Source organism: Theropithecus gelada, chromosome 7b (assembly GCF_003255815.1).
Source record: "Theropithecus gelada isolate Dixy chromosome 7b, Tgel_1.0, whole genome shotgun sequence".
Lineage (NCBI taxonomy): Eukaryota > Metazoa > Chordata > Mammalia > Primates > Cercopithecidae > Theropithecus > Theropithecus gelada.
In genome coordinates this window covers 70,875,403-70,897,965 of record NC_037675.1, presented here as the reverse complement: position 1 = coordinate 70,897,965, position 22,563 = coordinate 70,875,403, and the positions used below count along the sequence as shown (strand labels likewise).

The following is a 22,563-nucleotide window of genomic DNA, read 5'->3' as shown; positions in this document are numbered from 1 at the left end:
TGATGATTTGCTGACCTCAGGGAGCTGATAGTCAAAAGCAGGAGATAGAGTGTAGAAAACAATAATTTTAAAAATAGCTAATATTGGGCCCAGCACGGTGGCTCGCGCCTGTAATCCCAGCACTTTGGGAGGCCAAGGTGGGCGGATCACAAGGTCAGGAGTTCGAGACCATCCTGCCTAATACAGTGAAACCCTGTCTCTACTAAAAATACAAAGAAATTAGCCGGGCATGGTGGTGGGCACCTGTCGTCCCAGCTACTCAGGAGGCTGAGGCAGGAGAATGGCATGAACCTGGGAGGCAGAGCTTGCAGTGAGCTGAGATCGAGCCACTGCACTCCAGCCTGGGAGGACAGAGCAAGACTTCGACTAAAAAAAAAATAATAAAAAAAAAGCTAATATTGGCCGGGTGTGGTGGCTCATGCCTGTAATCCCAGTACTTTGCAGGGCCAAGACAGAAGCTTCATTTGAGTCCAGGAGTCCACACCAGCCTGGGCAACATAGGGAGACTCTGTCTGAACAAAAAATTAAAAAATTATCTGGGTATAGTAGCTTGTGCCTGTGGTCCCAGCTACTTGGGAGGCTGAGGTAGGAGTATTGCTTGAGACCAGGAGGTCGAGGCTACAGTGAGCCATGATCATGCCACTACCCTCCAGCCTGGGCCACAAAGCCAGACCCTGTCTCAAAAGACTATAAAAAACAAAAACAAAACACCTAATGTTTATCAAGCTCCTCCTTTGTGCTAGGTGCTAAACACTGTTCTAGTAACAGTATTGTGCTAACTCATTCAACTCCTCACATGAGGTAGGTGAGGAAACTGGGGCATAGAGAAATTAAATAATGTGCCCCAGATCACACAACTGGGAATGGGAGAGCTAGGATAGTTGTAAAGCATCAAGAGGATACACCACAACATTGTAAAGCATCAGGGTAGGCTTTAACTTTGTAACATACCAGGGAAGTACTCTGCAACATTGTAACACACCACAGTACACTGTAACTTTACAACACACCAGGAGAGTACACTGCAACATTCTAATGTGCTAGAATCTATTGCAACATTGTAAGTGTATATTAGGTACAGGAAGAGTGAAGACCAGGAGGAATCAAGCGTTTAGGGGTCCAGCCAAGGGAGATGGGACAATGAAGCAGGGCTTTGAAGAATGAATAGGAGTATCTTGGGAATTTGGGAGGAAATGGAAGGGGGAGAGATCCATTCCAGACAAAGAGAACAGCATAGGCAGAGAATAGTGTGTTCAAAGTTATAAAAATATATCTGGTATTATTGGCAGAAAGTGCAAAGGGTGGGCAGTGGTGCAGGGGAGGTGCAGTAAGGAGTGAGTTAAGGTCAGAGAGCAGGGACAAAGCGGGGCAGAGTGAGTAGTCCTTGTGAAGATGCTGGACTTCTTCCTGCAGACAAGGGGAGCTGCCAGCAAGTTTCAAACAGGGCACTTGTAAGGTCATATTGTAGTTTTAGCCATGGGGAAGTCCACAACCAGGCAAAGGGAAAATTAAAGTTATTGGGAGGTACAAATCAGCAAGGTTCATTAAAATGTTCAACAAGGGCAGGGTGAGCAGGGACTGGGATGACACGATGACCAGGACGCTAGCTTGGGTCACAGAGTGGTACAGGTGCCATCCAACATGAATTAGGGAACCCAAGAAGGGTTTTCTTAAGCTTCAGCTTTGTCCCCATCTTCTGCTCTCCTCCCCAGTGCTCTGAATGCAACAAGGGCTCAACCAGAGCTTGATGGTCACCACTGCCTCATGGTAAGTCCAGCTGGAGCCAAGGAAAATGTTATCTAGAACCGCAAGTATCTTCTATGTTGGCCAGATCCTGTTAAACAAAGGCCTATCCACTCTCTGTCCACTCTGGTGAGCTTCCTAATGTTTGGAGATGCAAAAGCCACTGAGTTTAGGAGTAGGAGCTGGAAAGGGCTTTGCATAACAGAGTGAAAGAAATTTGAATTTGGGGAAAATCCTGTAGGACAATGGAGAGGAGGAGTGATGGGAGAGTGCAGAGGAGAGAGGCTCCTGGGAGGATCCAAGAGTCAAGAGAGAGAGTGAGGTCACCATCTCTGACAACAGCGAGGTAAGGTGCCTAACAGGGAGCTAACACTCAATTTGAAGATGTTTGCACTTCTGTAATTTAAATACCTCCTCTGCCCTACTCTTTGCCACAGCTTCCCTTCAGGATAGGCTGCCAGACTCATAAATACCTTGATGAGAGGCTGCTGTGTTTATGCAGCAGTGTGGAAGGCTGGAGAAACTGATAAATAAAAGCTGAGTTCCTTTACAAATTTACAAGAAAAAAATCAACCCCATCAAAAAGTGGGCAAAGGATATGAACAGTCACTTCTCAAAAGAAGACATGTATGCAGCCAACAGGCACATGAAAAAATGCTCATCATCACTGGTCATCAGAGAAATGCAAATCAAAACCACAATGAGATACTATCTCACACCAGTTAGAATGGCCATCATTAAAAAGTCAGGAAACAACAGGTGCTGGAGAGAATGTGGAGAAATAGGAACACTTTTACACTGTTGGTGGGAGTGTAAACTAGTTCAACTATTGTGGAAAACAGTGTGGTGATTCCTCAAGTATCTAGAACTAGAAATACCATTTGACCCAGCCATCCCATTACTGGGTATATACCAGAAGGATTATAAATCATGCTGCTATAAATACACATGCACATGTATGTTTATTGTGGCACTATTTACAATAGCAAAGACTTGGAACCAACCCAAATGTCCATCAATGATAGACTGGATTAAGAAAATGTGGCACATATACACCATGGAATATTACGCAGCCATAAAAAAGTATGAGTTCATGTCCTTTGTTGGGACATGCATGAAGCTGGAAACCATCATTCTGAGCAAACTATGGCAAGGACAGAAAACCAAACACTGCATGTTCTCACTCACAGGTGGGAATTGAACAATGAGAACACTTGGACACAGGAAGGGGAACATCACACACTGGGACCTGTCATGGGGTTGGGGAATGGGAGAGAGATAATAATTAGGAGATATACCTAATGTAAATGACGAGTTAATGGGTGCAACACACCAACATGGCACATGTATACCTATGTAACAAACCTGCACGTTGTGCACATATACCCTGGAACTTAAAGTAAAATAATAATAATTTTTTTAAAAAAGCTGAGTTCCACCTCTGGTTGTGCAATAAGGACCGTGTACATTGGTCAGCAAATTAATCCATCAACAAAAAAACTAGTTTAGAGCCTCTTGGGGATTAATAGAAACCTTGGTACAGATTTTAGACTTCCTTTAGATATGGGATTTGGTCTTGGGACCAAATTTATCTCACTCTCAAGAGGGCAGCAAGAGCCCAGTGTATGTGTGGGTTACACATGAGTTACATTTCCCAGGAAGGCAAACATCCAGACTGGCTTCCCCTCTTCCCCAGGCACAAACTTCCGGAATAGGCCCAGCAGCCAGTCTCCTGCCTCTCTGAGCCTCCTGGATACTGAGAATGGCTATGTAGGGGGTGGAGCTGGAGAACGACTGCCCTCAGAAGTATCCTTTTCAGAACTGGCAGAAGGAAGGTGGAAATGACACAGCCCCCAGTATGTGTCCCTTGTGTCCATTCTGGGTGGCCTGCTGTGCTCAGGAAAAGGTCATCCTGGCCGGTGCTTCTCATCTGGCATCCAGTCTAAGATGGCAGAACAGCAGGAATCCTATCTGTGAAATGCGTGAGTCATGACACATTAGAGTTCAGAGAGATTATCAAGTCCAAGGAGGCTCAAAAAACTTAGCCCAACTATTCCAACAACAGTAAGACAACCATAATGTGTAAAACAGGGGTCCTCAACCGCTGGGCCCTGGACCAGTACCAGTCCATGGCCTGTTAGGAACTGAGCCACACAGCAGGAGATGAGCAGGTGAAGCTTCGTCTGTTTTTACAGCTTCTCCCCGTGGCTGGCATTACCGCCTGAGCTCTGCCTCCTGTCAGATCAGTGGCGGCATTAGATTCTCATAGGAGCATGAACCCTACTGTAAACTGTGCATGGCAAGGGATCTAGGTTGCACAGTCATTATGAGAATCTAATGCCTAAAGAAACCACCCCCACACCCACCCCTGTCCTTGGAAAAATTGTCTTCCATGAAACCAGTCATGGCACCTGGTGCCAAAAATGTTGGGGACTGCTGGTGTAAAACATGTAACAGGTGGCTCATGTCTGTAAACCCAGCACTTTGGGAGGCTGAGGCAGGCAGATCACCTGAGGTTAGGAGTTCGAGACCAGCCTGGCCAACATGGTGAAACCCCATCTCTACTAGAAAATACAAAAATTAGCCGGGCATGGTGGTATTTGCCTGTAATCCCAGCTAATCAGGAGGCTGAGACATGAGAATTCCTTGAACCTGGGAGGCGGAGGTTGCAGTGAGCTGAGATCGCGATGCTGCGCTCCAGCCTTGGTGACAGGAGACTCTGTCTCAAACAAACAAACAAACAACAAAACATAACAGTGCAGAGATACTGCTTGAAGTGGGCGGGGAGACTTGGAGCTGGACCCCTGTTCCCCATTCCCTTGTAGTAGACTCAAGGCACCTCTGGGGTCACCTGTGGCACACTATTTGACCCATCCCACTCCCACTCTATAGATGAGATACTGCTGGCCAGTGGGGTGAAACAGTCTGGATCATGCAGCTGGTTACTGGCAGAGCTGGAGCTGGAACTTGGAGCACCTGCCTCTAAGCCTAGATTTACTTCCCTTTTTTTTTTTTTTTTTTTTTTTTTTGGGGGGTTCTTTTTTTCCCCCAGGCTGGGGTGCAGTGGCTTGATCTCGGCTCATTGCAACCTCCGCCTTCTAGGTTCAAGCGATTCTCCTGCCTCAGCCTCCTGAGTAGCTGAGATTACAGGCACCCACCACCACGCCTGGCTAATCTTTGTATTTTTAGTAGAGACAGGGTTTCGCCATGTTGGCCAGGCTGGTCTCCAACTCCTGACCTCAAGTGATCCGCCCCGCTTGGCCTCCCAAAGTGCTGGAATTACCAGCCACCACACCCAGCCTTAGATGCACTTTCTACCACACCCACAGCTGTTCTCAGAAGCAATTACTTTGTTATTTTTAAGACTTGGGGATAAGGAAGCTGAATTGTCTGCAAGCTGGAGGCCTGACCCTCACACAGGTGAGACTCATTTTCAAATAGGACATCAACAGCCACTGAGTGCAGTAACTTGGGGAGTGGGTGAGAAAGAAATGTCACTTGTTTGCACAATTAACTCACTTAACTTTGGCAGACCTGGTCTGGGTAAATGATCACATGACCACAGTGAAGCCTGACCTGATGTGTATCATTTCGTTTATGGCTGTGTGATCCAGAGAGTGCGCCCATCTCCCTAACCCAAGCATTCATTGTAACCTGGATGCGACCAGCACAGAAAGGGGAGAGGGTGATGGGTGAAGGAATCTGAGGAGACTCAGAAAAGCACCTTCCCCCTGCCTCTGTGCCTCAGTTTCCTATCAGTGGGCTTGGGAGAACAGCTCTGGAACAAGGAGCCAGAGAGTGAAAAACACTATGAAATCTCCAGAATAAAGTAATTTGGTCACTACTTTTTTTTCTGGAGGCACAGACACTGTTCTCCAAGTCCTTCTTCTTCATCAGTGCTGAAAGAGCCTCCTCAACTTCCCACACACATCAGTAGAAGATCCTGCCCCTCAACCGCTGCTGGCTACTGTTCCCCACACCCTATGTTGCCACTCTGGTAGAATTTTGAAGAATAGAAGTTTATTTTTTAAAGGGGGTCCTGCAGGCACCCTCCACGGCAGAAATGTTACAACTGTGCTTGTGGAATACCTCACACAGCCAGCTGAGGGGAATGCCAGGGGTGCCAGAAAGTGAGACCAAACCCCAGCGTCACTAGGGTGAGGCTGAGCTTAGTGCGGTGAAGTTGGCATGATAGGCTCTTCTTTTTGCTCTGAAAAAGCTCAGCATTTGTGTCACCTCTGGGAAGCAGTGCTGAGAGCCAAAGTCAAAACGCTGGGCTCCAAATCCCTGTGGGAAGAAAGTCTCCTGAGTCTTTTTGGTATGGTGACCCTCATCTGCACAGATAATCTTTACACACCGCACAGGTTGTGACCTGAGATTTGGGACACATGGCCACTGTCTCCATGGCTCGCTCCCCTGGCACCAGGTGGACACCATGAATCTTAGCTCCCCTGAGTCAGGGACCCACCAATGTTCTGCAAGAGTAAACTGTGGAGCTGGGTTCAGGCCCTCCTGGCTACCTGGCCCCTGGGGAGAAGGAGGGGTGAGGAGGAGTATAGATGCTCCTGTTGCAGGAAGGAAGTGGGTGGGTCCTCCTCCTCAGGGGTTCTGGCCTTGGGAGGTGTTCAGGAGGGATTTGGGAAGAGGAATAGAACGCTGGAAAAAGCATTCAGTCTCAGGAAAGAATTAGCCTAGGCCAAGCCCTCACAGTGTGACACTGGCTGAGGCGGAGACCTCCCACTCCCTTCCTCTTTGTTTTGGCGCTGCCCAGATCTTTGCCAGGTCTTGGCACTTCCATCTCCACCACTCACAGACCAAGGTGAGGACACAGTCAACAGCCTTCCCTTCTAGACACCTCTCCCAGATTATCTGATCTCTGCTAATTAATGCTTTTGATTCCCTTCCCCTTTTGTTGCCCCCAGGAAATAAACTGACCCTTCAGCTCAAGGGCACCTTCCCACCCCAGGCAGGCAGGGCTGCTTGGGCAGTGGAAGTTGGAGGCACAGGTCCTAAGACAGACCCTGAGTGGAAAAGGTTTTATAGAACTCAGCTGGCCACAGCCAGTTCTATCCAGCCCATTCTTTATTAATGTAGCGCTGAGCCTTTCCAGGCCCCCTCCCTTTAGCTGCCCCAGCCAGGGCATCGATCGCCCTAATGGCAAGGCTCTGTAGTGGCAGCCCTGAGCTGCTCTGTCCCCAAGTCTTCCTGTGGCTGCTAATTAGAACCCACAGACTCTACTTTACAAATGGGAAGCTGGGGCCCAGGGGGCCCTGATGGGAAGTGAGAGGGGGCTGAGCTGAGCGTCATTCTCCCCCACACCCAGGCCCTCTCCGGCTGGCTCTGTCATTGACCCAAGGCTAAATAGTGTGTGTGTGTGTGTGTGTGTGTGTGTGTGTGTGTTGTGTATTCCCAGAACCAAGAACACAGAGGCCTAGAGTGGGCAGGTGGGATGTTAGTTCTTTCTTGAGCCCCAGGTAGTCTTTGCACAGTGGCAGCTCCAGAATTCCTACAAAGGAAGGGAACCCAGGTAACAATCTCCTTGGAAGGGGGCTGAAGGACTTGACTTTTAGCTGTATTAGCTGAGCATACATACTGTTCAGACTCTGATTGGATAGTTTTGGGTGGCTGTGGGGACCACAGTAGTGGAGGGAGTACAAGATGGAGTCTCTGGGCGGCGGGGGGGGACGCTAAACCTCTCCAAGCCTCCTTGGCACCACCACTGTGCTTTTAGCTGGGGACCTATGCCCTGTACTCCTGACACTTCCCAACCCTTGAATCAACTGTGGGTGCAGAGACCATATTCCCAATATACCTGCAGTGGTGAAGGGGAGGACCAGGGGACATACCCTGGGGGTTATGGGCACCTAGCATTTTCTAGGGATGCAGTCAGGTGAAAATGTCTGGCAAGAGAAGTGTCGGTTGACAGGACCCTGAGCAGCAGCCAGACCCAATAGAAAAGAAAGATTGACTATCTGGAGCTGCTGAGGCAGAAAAGAGATGGGCAGTGAGGGGGAGATATTCTGCTAATTGTGCTTGAATCTACACACAGCCTTTCCACCCCAGCTCTCCTGGCCCCGGGGGCTGTAGCTCACATAGCTCAACACTGAAGCTCCCCCAAATACTCTCCATGTTGCTCCAAGCCTCCATTTAGGGGGTCAGAGATAAGCTCAACTTTGGAGGAACTCAAGAAGCCTGTATCCTATTAAATCCCAGAGAGAAAACTGTCAGAAGTAACAAAACAACATGAAACCAGAGATGTAAAATGTGGGATATTGTCCACAGCTCCATTTGTTCTGCGGTCTTATAGAGACATTAAATTATTCATCAGAACAGAACATCAGCACCCACCACTACCACATCCACATGATCTGTGGTCCTGGGAACATTGGAGGCCCCCTCTGCTCAGGGGCAGACTGGTAGTGTGGGATGGGGAAGGGGCATCTGGATACCCCTGGTTTCCTGGAAGGGTCATACCTCCAGGGAAGGGCTGGACAGGGTCTGCATTCTCCAGGCCATACCAGTAGTGACTCTCAGAACTGAAATTGACTAGAGAGTGGAAACTGTCCAGAAGTTGGGAGCTTCCTGCAGTCCAGGGCTGTGAATTCCCTCTTCCCTCAAGACCTCCCAGGCTCCTTTGTAAGTGGGGAGTGGCTACTGATGTCTGGGGAGTCGAGTCTGACTTGGGGACCAGGCAGCTGGGGCTGAAGGATGGCTGGGACTACCCTGTCTCTTCCCACCACCTCTTTCAAAGGATCAGTCCTTGTCAGGACCAATCTATCCCCTTCCTCACTCCAGCTGCCTCCCTCCTTTCCAGCTCCTCTGCGTGAAGCACTGGAATCTCTCTTCCCTGTGCTCACTTTAAAAAAAATTATTTCCAGGGACAGTTGGAGGGGTTGCCAAGGTCACTTCCCCATGGACAAGCACCCTTCCTCACCATTCCTCCCTCCCGGGCCTGAGCCTTTCAGAAGGGCCAGGTCCCTCTCCATCTAAGCGGGGGTGGTTGGCGGGAGGCAGACACTCTAGGCCCCGTGCTCGCGGCCTGGGTGAGGAGTTGTGAAGAGGAAGGAGTTTCTCCCTGGCCTCAGTCTGGCCTGACCTGACCTAGCTGGATCCCACCCGGACCATGGTCTCTTCTGCCCATACCCAACATTCCCACTCGAGGGTCAGGTTCATTCCACAGAGAATTCGCCACCGCCCCAGGGCAGGGGTTCCCATCCCCGTTTTCCTGTCCCAGACATTTTCCCGCGGGAGCCACTGTAGAGTGAAGGGCTGACGCCAAGGTCACACAGGAAGGCAGAGGCATGACGGAGACTGGAGGGGGCGGGAGGGGTGCCGAGGCCCAGGCTCTCTCCCTGGCCGTTCCCCTCGGGGTGCGGGGGCGCACTCACCGCCGGGACCACTTGGCGGACGGCCTCCCGAAAGGCCGCTTCCACAACACCCCGTAGAGCTGCACTTTGGTGCTGATGTCCAGCGCGTCCGAGTCGGCCTGCTCCAGGGACGGTGAGGGCGACACCGAGTTGGACTTGGACGTGAACATCCTGCCTCAGCGGGGCTGTGCCCGGCCCGGACCCCACCTCCCGGGGTCAGCAGGGACGCGGGGCGAGGGGCGAGGACGGAGCCGTCGGGGGGCGTCCCAGCGAGCAGAGAAGCGGAGCGGCCCCGGCCCGGAGCTGCAGCATCAAAGCGCGCTGGGCACTGGACGCGGCGCGAAGGGGGCGCGGGGCGCGCAGCCGGCGGCTGGGGCTCGGGATTGCAGAGGGCCCGGCGGGAACTCGGCGGGGAGGGCCGCTCAGCCTCGGGCCGGCAGCATCTTCCCCTCCCCCCGGCGACAGCCCCAATTCTGGTGGCCCTGATTGGCTGGGAGTGGCAGGTGAGCCGGCGGGAGGCCGGCCTCGGGCGCCAATCAGGGCGGGCGCCGGCTGAAGGGCCGGGCTCCGTGCGTCCGGAAGGTCCCTGCGGGTCGCAGGGTCCGGGGACTCGGTCGCAGCGCGTCCCTGCCGCCGCCCTCGCGCCCAACACCACCCCGGGGTCCCTCTCGGTGTGCAGCGCCGACATCGAGACGGGGGCCACGTCCGCTTTGCGATGGGCTTGGAGGCACTCCTGCAGACACCTGCTCGCCTCAGGATGGAGGAAAGGACTGAGCCAGGGCTTGGGGTCCCACACCCCGGCCTGAAATTCCACCGCAGTCCCTATCGCTCCGTGAACTGCGGCGGCCTGGCTTTTCTCCCCCTTGAAGAGGCGATTCCTGATGCTGGTGCCTACCCGGGCTGGCGGGTGGCCAGGTAGGACTTCGGGAAGTGCCCGAAGTGCCCGCCCGGGGAGGGGCTCCATCAAGGTTGGGTGCCCCCCTTCCCCTGTCAGGTGGGTGTCGCTGTCCTCCCCGCCGCCTCGGGCGCATCGGATCGGATTTCTCTTCCTGGAACTTGACCGGGTCTGTATCGGCATTTGGCACTCAACGCCAGTCTGGAGCTATCAGTGCAGTGCGTGTCCGTGATTTATCTGCGCGCCTGGCCCGCGCTCCCTGGGGCCGGCTGTTCCACCCGCTTCCGCTCCTCTCGGAGTTGGCGTTTGGGGTGACCCGCTCATTTTCAGGCCAGGGAGACGCCGGCCAGCCCCAGGGGATCGCCTCCTCCCGGCGGGTGGAAATGCTAGGCTGGCACAGCTGCCTGCCCCGCGCCACCTGCCAGGCGTGGAGACCGCGCAGTGAGCGGCTGCCAGACCACGCCGCGGTCGCGCTTTTCCTGTACGAGGAGCCAAGGCCGCCTCTGGAAGTCGGATTGCAACAGAAGTTTGCAAATGGCTAGCCCGAGAGCCAGATCAGTTTACAGACAGGCTTTATGAATTTGCCCCAAGTTTTAAAATTGAGGTGTATTTCATGGTAAAAAGCACAAATCTAAGTTATTTATTTGATGAAGGTATATACGATGTAACCCCACCCAAAGCAACACACAGAACACTTGCATCACCTGCAGAAAGTTTCTTCATGCCCCTTTGTAGCCGATCAGCCCCCCAACAACAACCACTTGTATCATTCCTATCACCTCTGCACAGTAGACTTAAGTTTTTGAATGTAATGCCTAAAGGGGCATCCCCACAGGCCCCATCATCCCCTATGTCTGACCTGCCTGGCCCCTCTCTGCAGGCATTTGGATGCCTGACGCCCACTAGATGTTCCCCAAGGCCATCCTAGATCTCCCATTTTATGACTGTAGCTAATCACCACCCTGCTACTCTTCCCTTAACCCCCTCTGGGGTTCCCAAGCCCAGGCAGCACTCCCTTGTTGCTCACTGTCCTGAGGTGCCGGTCTGAATTCCTTGCTCTTCAGGCCCCCATGCAGAACATCTCAGGCCAAGCCTTAACACAGGGCCCTGGGCCTGGGTCCATCAGGTGGGAGGAGATGAGACTGGGAAGACGATGAGAGCCTGAGGCCAGAGTACAAAGTGGACATTTTCTGTATATATTTTTTCTATTTCTGACACATGGTCTAATGCTTGCAAATCTTCCCACTTTAGGAGCCCTGCTTTTCTTTTCTTTCTTTTCTCTTTTCTTTTCTTTTCTTTTCTTTTCTTTCCTTCCTTCCTTCCTTCCTTCCTTCCTTCCTTCCTTCCTTCCTTCCTTCCTTCCTTCCTTCCTTCCTTCCTTCTTCCCTCCCTCCCTCCCTCCCTCCTGTCTTTCTTTCCTTCTCTCTCTCTCTCCCCGCCCCGCCCCCCCAGGCGGGAGTCCAGTGGCACAATCTCTGCTCACTACAAGCTCCGCCTTCCGGGTTCACGCCATTCTCCTGCCTCAGCCTCCTGAGTAGCTAGGACTACAGGCGCCCACCACCACGCACGGCTAATTTTTTGTAGTTTTAGTAGAGACCGGGTTTCACTGTGTTAGCCAGAATGGTCTCGATCTCCTGACGTCATGATCTTCCCGCCTCGGCCTCCTGAAGTGCTGGGATTACAGGCATGAGCCACCGTGCCCGGCCCTTTTTTTTTTTTTTTTTTAGAGAGATGGGGGTCTCGCTATGTTGCCCAAGTTAGTCTTGAACTGGCCACAAGTGATCCTCCCACCTCGGCCTCCGAAGATGCTGGGATTACAGGTGTCCTGCTTTTCTAAGATGAAAGCTAGAAAACTTGTATTAGAAGCCTGTGGTCTGGAGTTCACCAGTCAGGGGCACCTGACTTTGAGTTGCAGGTAACAAACATGAGGAAAAAGCATATACAGACATGTACTTTTCAAGGGAACATGGCGGCACATGCATCTGACATGCCTTGCGTGACAGCTGTGTTCTCCTGGGGCTGCAGCAGCATGCGGGGTGGGTGCTGCAGCAGTCACCGGGAGGTGGGCTCCTAGCAGTGCATAAACAGCAGCAGCAAGAACTCGGGGGCAGCTGCAGCATTCTCATCCAACAGCTTCCGCAGTTCACCTTAGGTGTGGTTCATGGAAGCTTTGCCTCAGGCCTGGCTCCCTGGTTCTCCCAATATCCTTTTAATACATTCATTTCTTTTCTGCTGAATCAGGTCAGTTGCAGTTTTGGCTGCTGGTGATGAGGACTAGTGGTGAGCTTGTGAGCCATGGGCCAGAAAGGCAGGATACCTGCAATCATTCAAAAGAAGTCCTGCACAGAAGTGCCCAGTGAGCCCAGATAATACTGGGGAAGGCTGATTCCTTCAACAGGAGAAGGGGAGCATTGGTTTCTTCAATGACAAAGAGCAACCAATCTTCACCTATTTGGCTCTGCATACAGGACATGTGAATAGACCTTAGATAACAGCAGTTAAGGCTGGGTGGAAGGAAGGCTCTGAGGCAAACAGCAGGAGTTTGATCAACCACTAGATACTTGAGTGGCTTCTGTTCCCCTTGCCTAACCAGCGCAGACTGCACCAGGTCAGCCTTGGGAGAAGCTGTTTCTGCTTCCATTGTGTTCTCTACCCCAGCTGGTAGGAGTGCTGAATGCCTGGATGAGTTCTGCAGCAGACAGAACAAGCCAGGTGCCAATCCAGTACCCTAGACCAAGTGGGTCAGGACTGCCCAGTCTTGCCAGGAAGTAAGTGAGACCAGTCAGGGGTGAAAACTCAGGATCCCTAAGTGCCCTACACTGCTCAGACACAGAGCTGATGTTCTAATACATTATTTACAACAGACACATTTCATTTAATTTTTACAATAGACCCATGAGGTATATACATACTATTTTTAGTTTTCCAGATGAGAAAAATAAAGTTCAACGGAGCTGTCTACCTAAGTCACATAGCTAGTAATTTCCTAGAACATGATACAGGTCCTAAATATGTGTTGAATGAGGGAAAGTGACAGGCCGAAGTTTGATCTGAGTCCTTAGCCCTTCCCCTTCACCCTGCAGCACACTGTCATGTGAAGTAAAGTGCAGTCTAGGAAATACTAGACCACTTTCAGTCTTTCCTCTCTTTTCAGGAATTTTTCTCAATTGCCAACTCACCTAGGGCTCAACTTCTGTAGAACTGATGATGCAATTCTACGAGTGCTACAAAATTTTAGCTGTGCTCAGGGATAGACTCCTAATAATGAACATACATTTTTGTTAGAGACAGGGTATCACCCTCACCCAGGCTGGAGTACAGTGGTGTGACCACAGCTCGCTGCAGCCTCAAACTCCTGAGCTCAAGTGATCCTCCTATCTCAGCCTCCTGAGTAGCTGGGACTACAGATGCATGCCACCACATCCTGCTATTTTTTTTTTTTTTTTTGAGACGGAGTCTTGCTCTGTCGCCCAGGCTGGAGTGCGGTGGCGCCATCTTGGCTCACTGCAAGCTCCACCTCCCAGGTTCATGCCATTCTCCTGCCTTAGCCTCCCCAGTAGCTGGGACTACAGGTGCCCACCACCACGCCCAGCTATTTTTTTGTATTTTTAGTAGAGAAGGGGTTTCACCGTGTTAGCCAGGATAGTCTCAATCTCCTGACCTCGTCATCCACCCGCCTCAGCCTCCCAAAGTGCTGGGATTACAGGCATGAGCCACTGCGTCCGGCCACATTTTGCTATTATTTATTTATTTATTTATTTTAAGAGATAAGGTCTCACTATCTTGCCCAGGCTTGAACATACATTTTTATAATGTTGCTTTTATCCATAGTCTGCAGGCAGATGTGACAGTCACCACTGTTCCATAAAACAAGTATTAGCATGGCCATTTTAAGTGACTAGCCCATGGTAAGGAAATGTGTGAATACTGTGGGGAATCCATCTCTTCAATCTTATACTTCAGGCTGGGCACAGTGGCCCAAGCCTGTAATTCCAGCACTTTGGGAGGCCAAGATGGGTGGATCACTTCAGGTCGGGAGTTTGAGACCAGCCTGGCCAACATGGCGAAATCCCATCTCTACTGAAAATACAGAAATTAGCCAGGCATAGTGGTGCATGCCTGTAGTCCCAGCTACTCAGGAGGCTGAGGCAGGAGAATCGCTTGAGCCTAAGAGGTGGAGGTTGCGGTGAGCCAAGATTGTGCCATTGCACTCCAGCCTGGGAGACAAGACTGAGACTCTGTCTCAAAAAAAAAAAAAAAAAAAAATCTTACACACAAGCGTATTACTTAGCCCACTAAAACCAGCAATGGGGCAGGAAACATGGCCTAATAGAAAATGGTGACAAAAGTCACCTGGAGTCACATCATTGGACTACCATGAGCCACAAAAGCTCCCAGTAACCTGGACAGAAGTGGCTCTTCCCATAGTGCCACCTCCTCAGCTCCTTGCCCCTCTGTCCCTGACCCCACCCTCAGGCAGGCCACACCGTGTCTACTTGTTCCCAGGCTTGTGCCAAGTGAAGGACCCAGGAATGCTGAGACTCTGTCTTCAGCACTGGCATCTGTCTGTCAGCTGGGCCCAGCCCAAGTATCCCTGAGGGACCAAGAAGCAGAAGAGGCAGAAAGACCTGGGCTCCAGGCCAGGCCCTGCCGCAAAATCAAGTGACGTCCATGGAACCCCTTTCCCTCCTCCAAGCCTCATTCCACCATTCAGCCTCCTGCCCTAGATTCCACAAGCCTGTGGAATTTCAGCTGAAACCATACCCTCCTCTGGCTTCCTGTGGATCCTTGTCCATCGCCCATTCTAACACATGTCTGTCTGCCTTGTTTGGAGTTCTTCTGTATATGTTTGCTTCCCTTTCACACTCGGAGGTCCTTGAAGACATAGTTCAGAGCATGTGGTGGGTGCTCAGCAAATGCTTACTGAACCGATTTGTCCTCGCTTAGCCTCTGGTCAACTGCTGCCATTTTCTGTTTCAATTTGCCAACCAAACAGAGACTGACCTCTCGGGTCCTCAGCTTCCCCTCCTCTATAAAACAGTCCGTGTGTGTGTGCTGAGGGGGTTGGGAATGTATGTGAAAGCAGTCTCTAGACGGCAGATTGGTCACCTGATTCTAGTGTTAACGTAAGTTTAAGTCCAGGCTCTGCCACCAGCTGTATGAACTAAAGACAATCACTGGGCTTCTCTGGGCTTTCATGTTCTGAAGGAACTCCTCCTTCCTCCCCTCCTTCTACTCTCAACTTGCTTCATGTCTAACTTTTTTTGTTATTATTATTTTTTTTAGAGATGGGGTCTTCCTGTGTTGCCCAGGCTGGCCTCTAACTCCTAGACTCAAGCGATCCTCCTGCTCTGGCCTCCTGAGGAGCTGGGACCACAGGTCCACACCACCATGCCTGGCTCATATTCACCTTTCTCACTAGGACTGTGCAATAGCATTTTCTGGTGACTCTCCCCACCAACAGCTGACTCCCTAAAGAATACAGCTCCCCACCATCATGTGTGCTCTTTTCAAGGCCCCAAGCTGATCCTGCAAGTCTCTTGTGTAAAGCCCCCTGCTGGGTCCCATTCCCTTGACCCCAGCTCCCTAGCTCCTGACTTTGGCTCTAACGCTGATATGGTTTGGCTGTGTCCCCACCCAAATATTATATTGAATTCCCATGTGTTGTGGGAGGGAACTGGTGGGAGGTAGTTGAATCGTGGAAGAAGGTCTTTCCGGTGCTATTCTTGTGATAGTGAATAAGTCTCACAAGATCTGATGGCTTTAAAAAGGGGAGTTTCCCTGCACAAGCTCTCTTCTCTCATCTGTCACCACGTGATACATGCCTTTCACCTTCTACCATGATTGTGAGGCCTCCCCAGTCACATGGAACTGTAAGTCCAATAAACCTCTTTCTTTTGTAAATTTCCCAGGCTCAGGTATGTCTTTATCAGCAGCGTAAAAACAGGCTAATACAAACACCCTTCACAGTCTAGACCCTGGCCCCTGTCCACACTCAAAAGTTGGTACCAGTAGAGTGAGGCACCACTGAAAGGTTACCCAAAAATGTGGAAGTGACTTTGGAACTGGGTAACAGAGGTTGGAACAGTTTGGAGGGCTCAGAAGAAGACAGGAAAATGTGGGAAAGTTTGGAAGTTCCTAGAAACTTGCCGAATGACTTTGACAAAAATGCTGATAGTGATATGAACAATAAGGTCCAGGCCGAGGTGGTCTCAGATGGAGATGAGGAACTTGTTGGGAACTGGAGCAAAGGTGACTCTTGTTATGTTTTAACAAAGAAACTGATAGCATTTTGCCCCTGCCCTAGAGATGTGTGGAACTTTGAACTTGAAAGAGATGATTTAGGGTACCTGGTGGAAGAAATCTCTAAGTAGCAAAGCATTTAAGAGGTAACTTGGGTGCTGTTAAAGACATTCAGTTCTATAAGGGAAGCAGAGCATAAAAGTTCAGAAAATTTGCAGCCTGATAATGTGATAGAAAAGAAAATCCAAGCTAGCTATGGAGATTTGCATAAGTAATGAGGAGCCAAATGTTAATCCCCAAGACAATGGGGAAAATGTCTCCAGGGCATGTCAGAGGTCTTTACAGCAGCCCCTCTCACCACAGGCCCAGAGGCCTAGGAGGAAAAAGTGGTTTCATGGGCTGGGCCCAGGGTCTCCATGCTGTGTGCAGCCTAGGGACTTGGTGCCCTGCATCTCAACCACTCCAGCTGGGACTGAAAGGGGACAACGTAGAGCTTGGGCCATGGTTTCAGAGGGCACAATCTCAGTCCTTGGCAACTTCCAGGTGGTGTTGAGCCTGCAAGTGCAGAGAAGTCAAGAATTGAGGTTTGGGAACCTCTGCCTACATTTCAGAAGATGTATGGAAACACCTGGATACCCAGGCAGAAGTTTGCTGCAGGGGCAGGGTCCTCATGGAGAACTTCTGCTAGGGCAGTGTAGAAGGGGAATGTAAGGTGGGAGCCCCCACATAGAGTCCCTACTGGGACATTGCCTAGCGGAGCTGTGAGAAGAGGGTCAGACCCCAGAATAGTAGATCCACTGACAGCTTGCACTATGCACCAGGAAAAGCCGCAGATGCTCAACACCAGCAAGTGAAGGCAGCCAGGAGGGGGGCTGTACCCTGCAGAGCCACAGGGGTGGAGCTGCCTAAGACTATGGGAACCTACCTCTTGCATCAGCATGACCTGGATGCGAGACATGGAGTCAAAGGAGATCATTTTGGAGCTCTAATATTTGACTGCACTGCTGGATTTCAGACTTGCATGGGGCCTGTAGCCCCTTTGTTTTGGCCAATTTCTCCCCTTTGAAATGGCTGTATTTACCCAATGCCTGTATCCCCATTGTATCTAGGAAATAACTAACCTGCTTTTGATTTTACAGGCTCATAAGTGGAAGGGACTTGCCTTGTCTCAGATGAGATTTTGGACTGTGGACTTCTGAGTTAATGCTGAAATGAGTTAAGACTTGGGGGACTGTTGGGAAGGCATGTTTGGTTTTGAAATGTGAGTACAGAGATTTGGGAGGGGGCAGGTGCAAAATGATATGGTTTGGCTGTGTCCCCACCCAAATCTCATCTTGAATTCCCATGTGTTGTGGGAGGGACCCAGTGGGAGGTGGTTGAATCATGGGAGTGGGTCTTTCCTGTGCTGTTCTTGTGATAGTGAATAAGTCTCATAAGATCTGATGATTTAAAAAGGGCCAACCTGACCAATATGGTGAAACCCTATCTCTACTAAAAATACAAAAATTAGCCGGGCTGTGGCGCCACGTGCCTATAATCCCAGCTACTCAGTAGGCTGAGGCGGGAGAATTGCTTGAACCTGGGAGGCAGAGGTTGCAGTGAGCTTAGACTGTGCCACTGCACTCCATCCTGGGTGACAGCAGAGGGAGACACTGTCTCTAAATAAATAAATAAATAAATAAATAAATAAAATAAAGGGGAGTTTCCCTGCACAAGCCCTCTTCTCTTGTCTGCTGCCATATGAGACGTGCCTTTCACCTTCTGCCATCATTGTGAGGCCTTCCCAGCCACATGGAACTGTAAGCCCAATAAACCTCTTTCTTTTGTAAATTTCCCAGTCTCAGGTATGTCTTTATCAGCAGCGTGAAAACAGACTAATACAAACACCCTTCACAGTCTAGTCCCTGGCCCCTGTCTGCGCTCATGCACGGTCATTCCCCTGGCCCTCTGCTCCAGCCACGCGGGTTCTGCTAGCCTGGGAAGGCACCATGCTCTTCACATCTTCTCACTTGCCATCTCCTCAGTCTAGAATGCTTCTCTTATTCCCCAAGCCCCTCTTCAACATTCAGCCCAAAGACTTCTTTAGTGATGTCTTTTATTTTTCTTTTAAAACATTATTATTATTATTATTTTAAGACGTAGGGTTGCTCAGGCTGGAGTGCAGTGATGCCATCTTAGCTCACTGAGACTCGAACTCCTGAGCTCAAGCAATCCTCTCTCCTTGGCCTCCCAAGTAGCTGGGATTACAGGCACATGCCAAAAAATCTGACTAATAATTTTTTTTAATTTTTATTTTTTAGAAATAGGGCCTAGGGATCTTGCTATGTTGGCCATGCTGGCCTTGAACTACTGGGCTCAAAAGATCCTCCTGTTGCTGGTATTACAGGCATGATCCACTACACCCAGCAGTGATGCCTTTTTTTTTTTTTTTTTGAGACAGAGTCTCACTCTGTCACCTAGGCTGGAGTACAGTGGCTTGATCTCGGCTCACCACAACTTCCACCTCCTGGGTTCAGGTGATTCTCATGCCTCAGCCTCCGGAGTAGTTGGGATTATAGGCATACACAACCACACCCAGCTAATTTTTGTATTTTTAGTAGAGACAGGATTTCATCATGTTGGCCAGGCTGGTCTTGAACTCCCGACCTCAAGTGATCCGCCTGCCTCGGCCTCCAAAATGCTGGGATTCTAGGCGTGAGCCACTGCACCCACCAGTGATGCCTTTTCTGATGCCACTTCCTCCTCCCCTTGGCTGAATTATATTCCTACTTTGATTGTGTTTCCTAAGGCCACAATGGGCCTTAGGCTCCTCTACCTGTGCAGGGCTAGGTTTCCCCCAGGGCAACCCAGGAGAGAGTTGAGGTGGAGTACAAGGCACCACATGAAGGTGGGAAGCCAGTAGGCCAAAGGACTATGGGGGAGGGAGAGCCACGAGGGCATGTGGGCACAGAAGACTAGTTGACCCCTCTCTGGGTGTGCTGGGGAGCAGGGTACCCCAGGGCCCCTGTGGGAAGTCTCTCCTGCCTGTGGGGAAGCACAGCCTGAAGCCACATAAGAAGGCCCCCACTTCAAAGTCTCTCTCCACTTGAGCTCCCTGGCACTAGACTAGATAGGCTCTGTTCTCATCAGCAGGGCCAGCCTCTTGCTAGGCTTCCACCCTCCCCACCGTCTCACTGCCCAGTAATCACTCACTCCCAATGTTGCCAATGCAGAAGTGTTTTGGGGAGTGGCTGGAAAACCATGCCACCCTGTCAGCCTGCCAGCTACTCTACAGCACTAACATTGGCTCTTAGTACCCACTGGCATCGCTGTGGGCAGCACACTCAGCAGACACCCTGAAGGTATTCAGTGCTCCCTCTTGTGGGTGATGCATGAATTAGAACATACATTAATTTGGCCTCTAAGAGCAAGTATATTTTGGGAACTGTAAGAGGCAGATATGCTGAGTCTGGCCAGTAAGCCCATAGCCATTTATTGCTATGATCTCACACACTCTCCCAGAACATCTAAGGGAGAGCCAAGGTGCTGGCCCCTTATCTAGAACAGAATTAGCAATTCACTGGACTGGGTGCCAGAGTCTGGTCACGGGCGTTAGCTCCATCTTTATTCAATGAGAAGACTTTGGGCAAGTTACTTTAAAACACTCTTGTCTTCATGTATCAAAAGGAAGTTAACCAGGCACAGTGGCTCACACCTATAATCCCAGAGCTTTAGGAGGCTGAGGTGGGAGGATCAACTGAGCCCAGGAACTCGAGGTTGCATTGAGCTGTGATTACACCACCACACTCCAGCCTGGATGACAGAATGAGATCTCCAATCTCTTTTTTAAAAAAGAAGGGGGTGGCCAGGACATCAAACTCTCTGCATCATACTTTCTTGGAATTGTTTTTCCAGATTCAATAGCATGTTCTTTTCTGGCTTTGTTACTAAACTGAATTTGTGTCCGCACACCCAGCGGAGCAAAGCCAAACACTGCCATGGGGATTGCAGTCAGAGAAAGCGAGGCATTTATTGCAGGGTGCCAAGGAAGGAGAATCTGGCAGCTCATGCTTTAAACCAGAACTCCCAGACAGCTTACAGGCAAGACTTTCTAACGGCAGAGGTTACAAGCAAAGTCATAAACCATAAATTAATCCATGGAGGCTATACATTGGTTTGACTTAAAAGGTGGATATCTCAAGGTGGATGGGGCACAGGTCACAGGTGAATTCACAAAGATTTTCTGATTTTCATTTGGTAAAGGAGGCAAAACTTTGTCTAAAAATTTGGTATTAGCAGAAAAGGATATTAGCTCTGGCCCATGAGCGTGAACAGGTGGTCAGAGTTCAGTCCTCATCTCCCCCTGTCTGAGGTCTACGTGCCAGCAGATCATTTGGTGTGGTTCTGGGTTTGTGAAAAGCAACTCAGGAAAATATGGTAAGGTATTATCTTTAGTTTCTAAAGGGAACCAAACTTTCTGAGACTCTAACTTCCTTGGTTATCGTTTTAGGCTACTTTTGCCTTCTTTCTTACGAAGTTGCTCACCTACTTCTCAGGGCTAGCTAGGTGCCTGGAATTTCCCTTGAAATCACTCAGCTTTTCCTTTATTTCCATGCTGAGTGGGTGGGGAGGGTGCCTGGCCGGCTCCAAAGAGGAGTCCCTGCTCCTCTCATTTTCTCAGGTACTGAGCAGGGCGAAGACAGGGACAGAGGAAAATACAACATAGGTTCTACTGCTGTTCCCACCCTCTGCCCCTAGCCTAGTGAACACCCAATTCAGATGGGGGCTGGAGGGCTGGAAGGAAACAAGAGGTCAGGAGTGGAAGCTTCGGTGAGACAGTAGTTGAAGTATCTGAAGATGGTTATCAAATTCTGCCCTCAAGAGCATTCCAGACATAGGCAAGCAATCCAGTTCCTTCTAGCTTCCTCGAAGGCTCCAATCTCCCTCTCGATCCCCTTCTCCACTAGGCTCCCTCCTCTGATGGCTCCTGAATTTGTCAGGATCCCTCCGTTCTGGTGGCAACCAGAGTGGGACACAAAGTTTTACTCACATTCCTATCCAAATATTATAAAATTGGGCAGTGGCTAACATCGTAACAAAAATCAGTGGCTGAACCAGTACTAGGATCTGGGTTTTCTGATTCCTAAATCAGCTCCTTGCTGTGGTTGGTCAGTACTGAGTTAGTAACCTGAACCCAGTTAATTTCCCACCTGTATACTCAGTTCCATGCCCTTTCTGACACTGCTAACTCCCAAGCAACCCTCACCAAGTGTGAGGCAGAGGTGGAGCTACCCACACACAGAGTCAGTGGCTGGTCCTGCCAGGGATCAGGGCTGCAGCTGGGGCGCAGGAAGGGAGGGCTGGTGGGAGGGTGGGGTTGGGAAACATGTCCTTAGGCAATTTTGTCCTTGTTTGGACACCATAGAGCAGTGATCCCCAATTTTTTTGGCACCAGGAACCAGTTTCATGGAAGACAATTTTTATCGCACACAGGGGTTCGGGGGGAGATGGTTTCAGGATGATTTAAGTGCAATACATTTATTGTGCACTCTATTTCTATTATTATATTGTAACATATAATGAAATAATTTTACAACTTACCATAATGTAGAATCAGTGGGACCCCGAGCTTGTTTTCCTGCAACTAAACAGTCTCATCTAGGGGTGATGGGCGACAGTGACGGATCATCAGGCATTAGATTCTCATAAGGAGTGCACAACCTAGATCCCTCGTGGGTGCAGTTCACAGTAGGGTTCATGTTCCTGTGAGAATCTAACGCTGCCGCTGATCTGACTGGAGGCAGAACTCAGGCAGTAATGCTTCTTCACCTGCCGCTCACCTCCTGCTGTGTGGCCCAGTTCCTAACAGGCCAAGGACCAGTACTGGTCTGTGGCCCGGGGTTGGGGACCCCCGCCATAGAGGGCACTTACACAAACCTAGACGGCACAGCCTACCACACACCTAGGCTGTATGGTACAGCCTTTTGCTCTTACGCTACAAACCTATGCAGCACATTACTGTTCTGAACACTGTAGCCAACTGCAATGCAATGGTAAGTATTTGTGTGTCTAACCATAGAAAAAGGTAGAGTAAAAATGCAGGATTATGATCTTATAGGACCACCGTTATAAACGTCGCCCGTCATTGGCCGAAACATCGCTCTGTGGTGCATGGCTGCTTTATAAAGCACATTACACGGTGATCAACGCTACAGAAAAAGAAGTAGAGCAGCGTATGGAACATGGGGGTGGGGACAGATTACAGTTTTAACTCCTGTGGTCCTGGTAAGCCTAATGGAAGGAGACATTGCATCCAGAGTTGAAGGAGGGGGAAGA

At 50.2% G+C, this 22,563-nt stretch overlaps 1 protein-coding gene across 1 annotated transcript in view; it reads right to left on the bottom strand.

The window, feature by feature from the left end:
* Positions 1 to 9,554, bottom strand: part of PLEKHD1 (pleckstrin homology and coiled-coil domain containing D1) — a 44,788-nt gene extending 35,234 nt beyond the window's left edge. The window contains exon 1 of the mRNA XM_025392631.1: positions 9,132 to 9,554. Within this exon, the coding sequence (XP_025248416.1) occupies positions 9,132 to 9,280 (149 nt within the window). The 5' untranslated portion in view covers positions 9,281 to 9,554. The remainder of the gene's footprint in view (positions 1 to 9,131) is intronic.
* Positions 9,555 to 22,563: the final 13,009 nt, after the last annotated feature.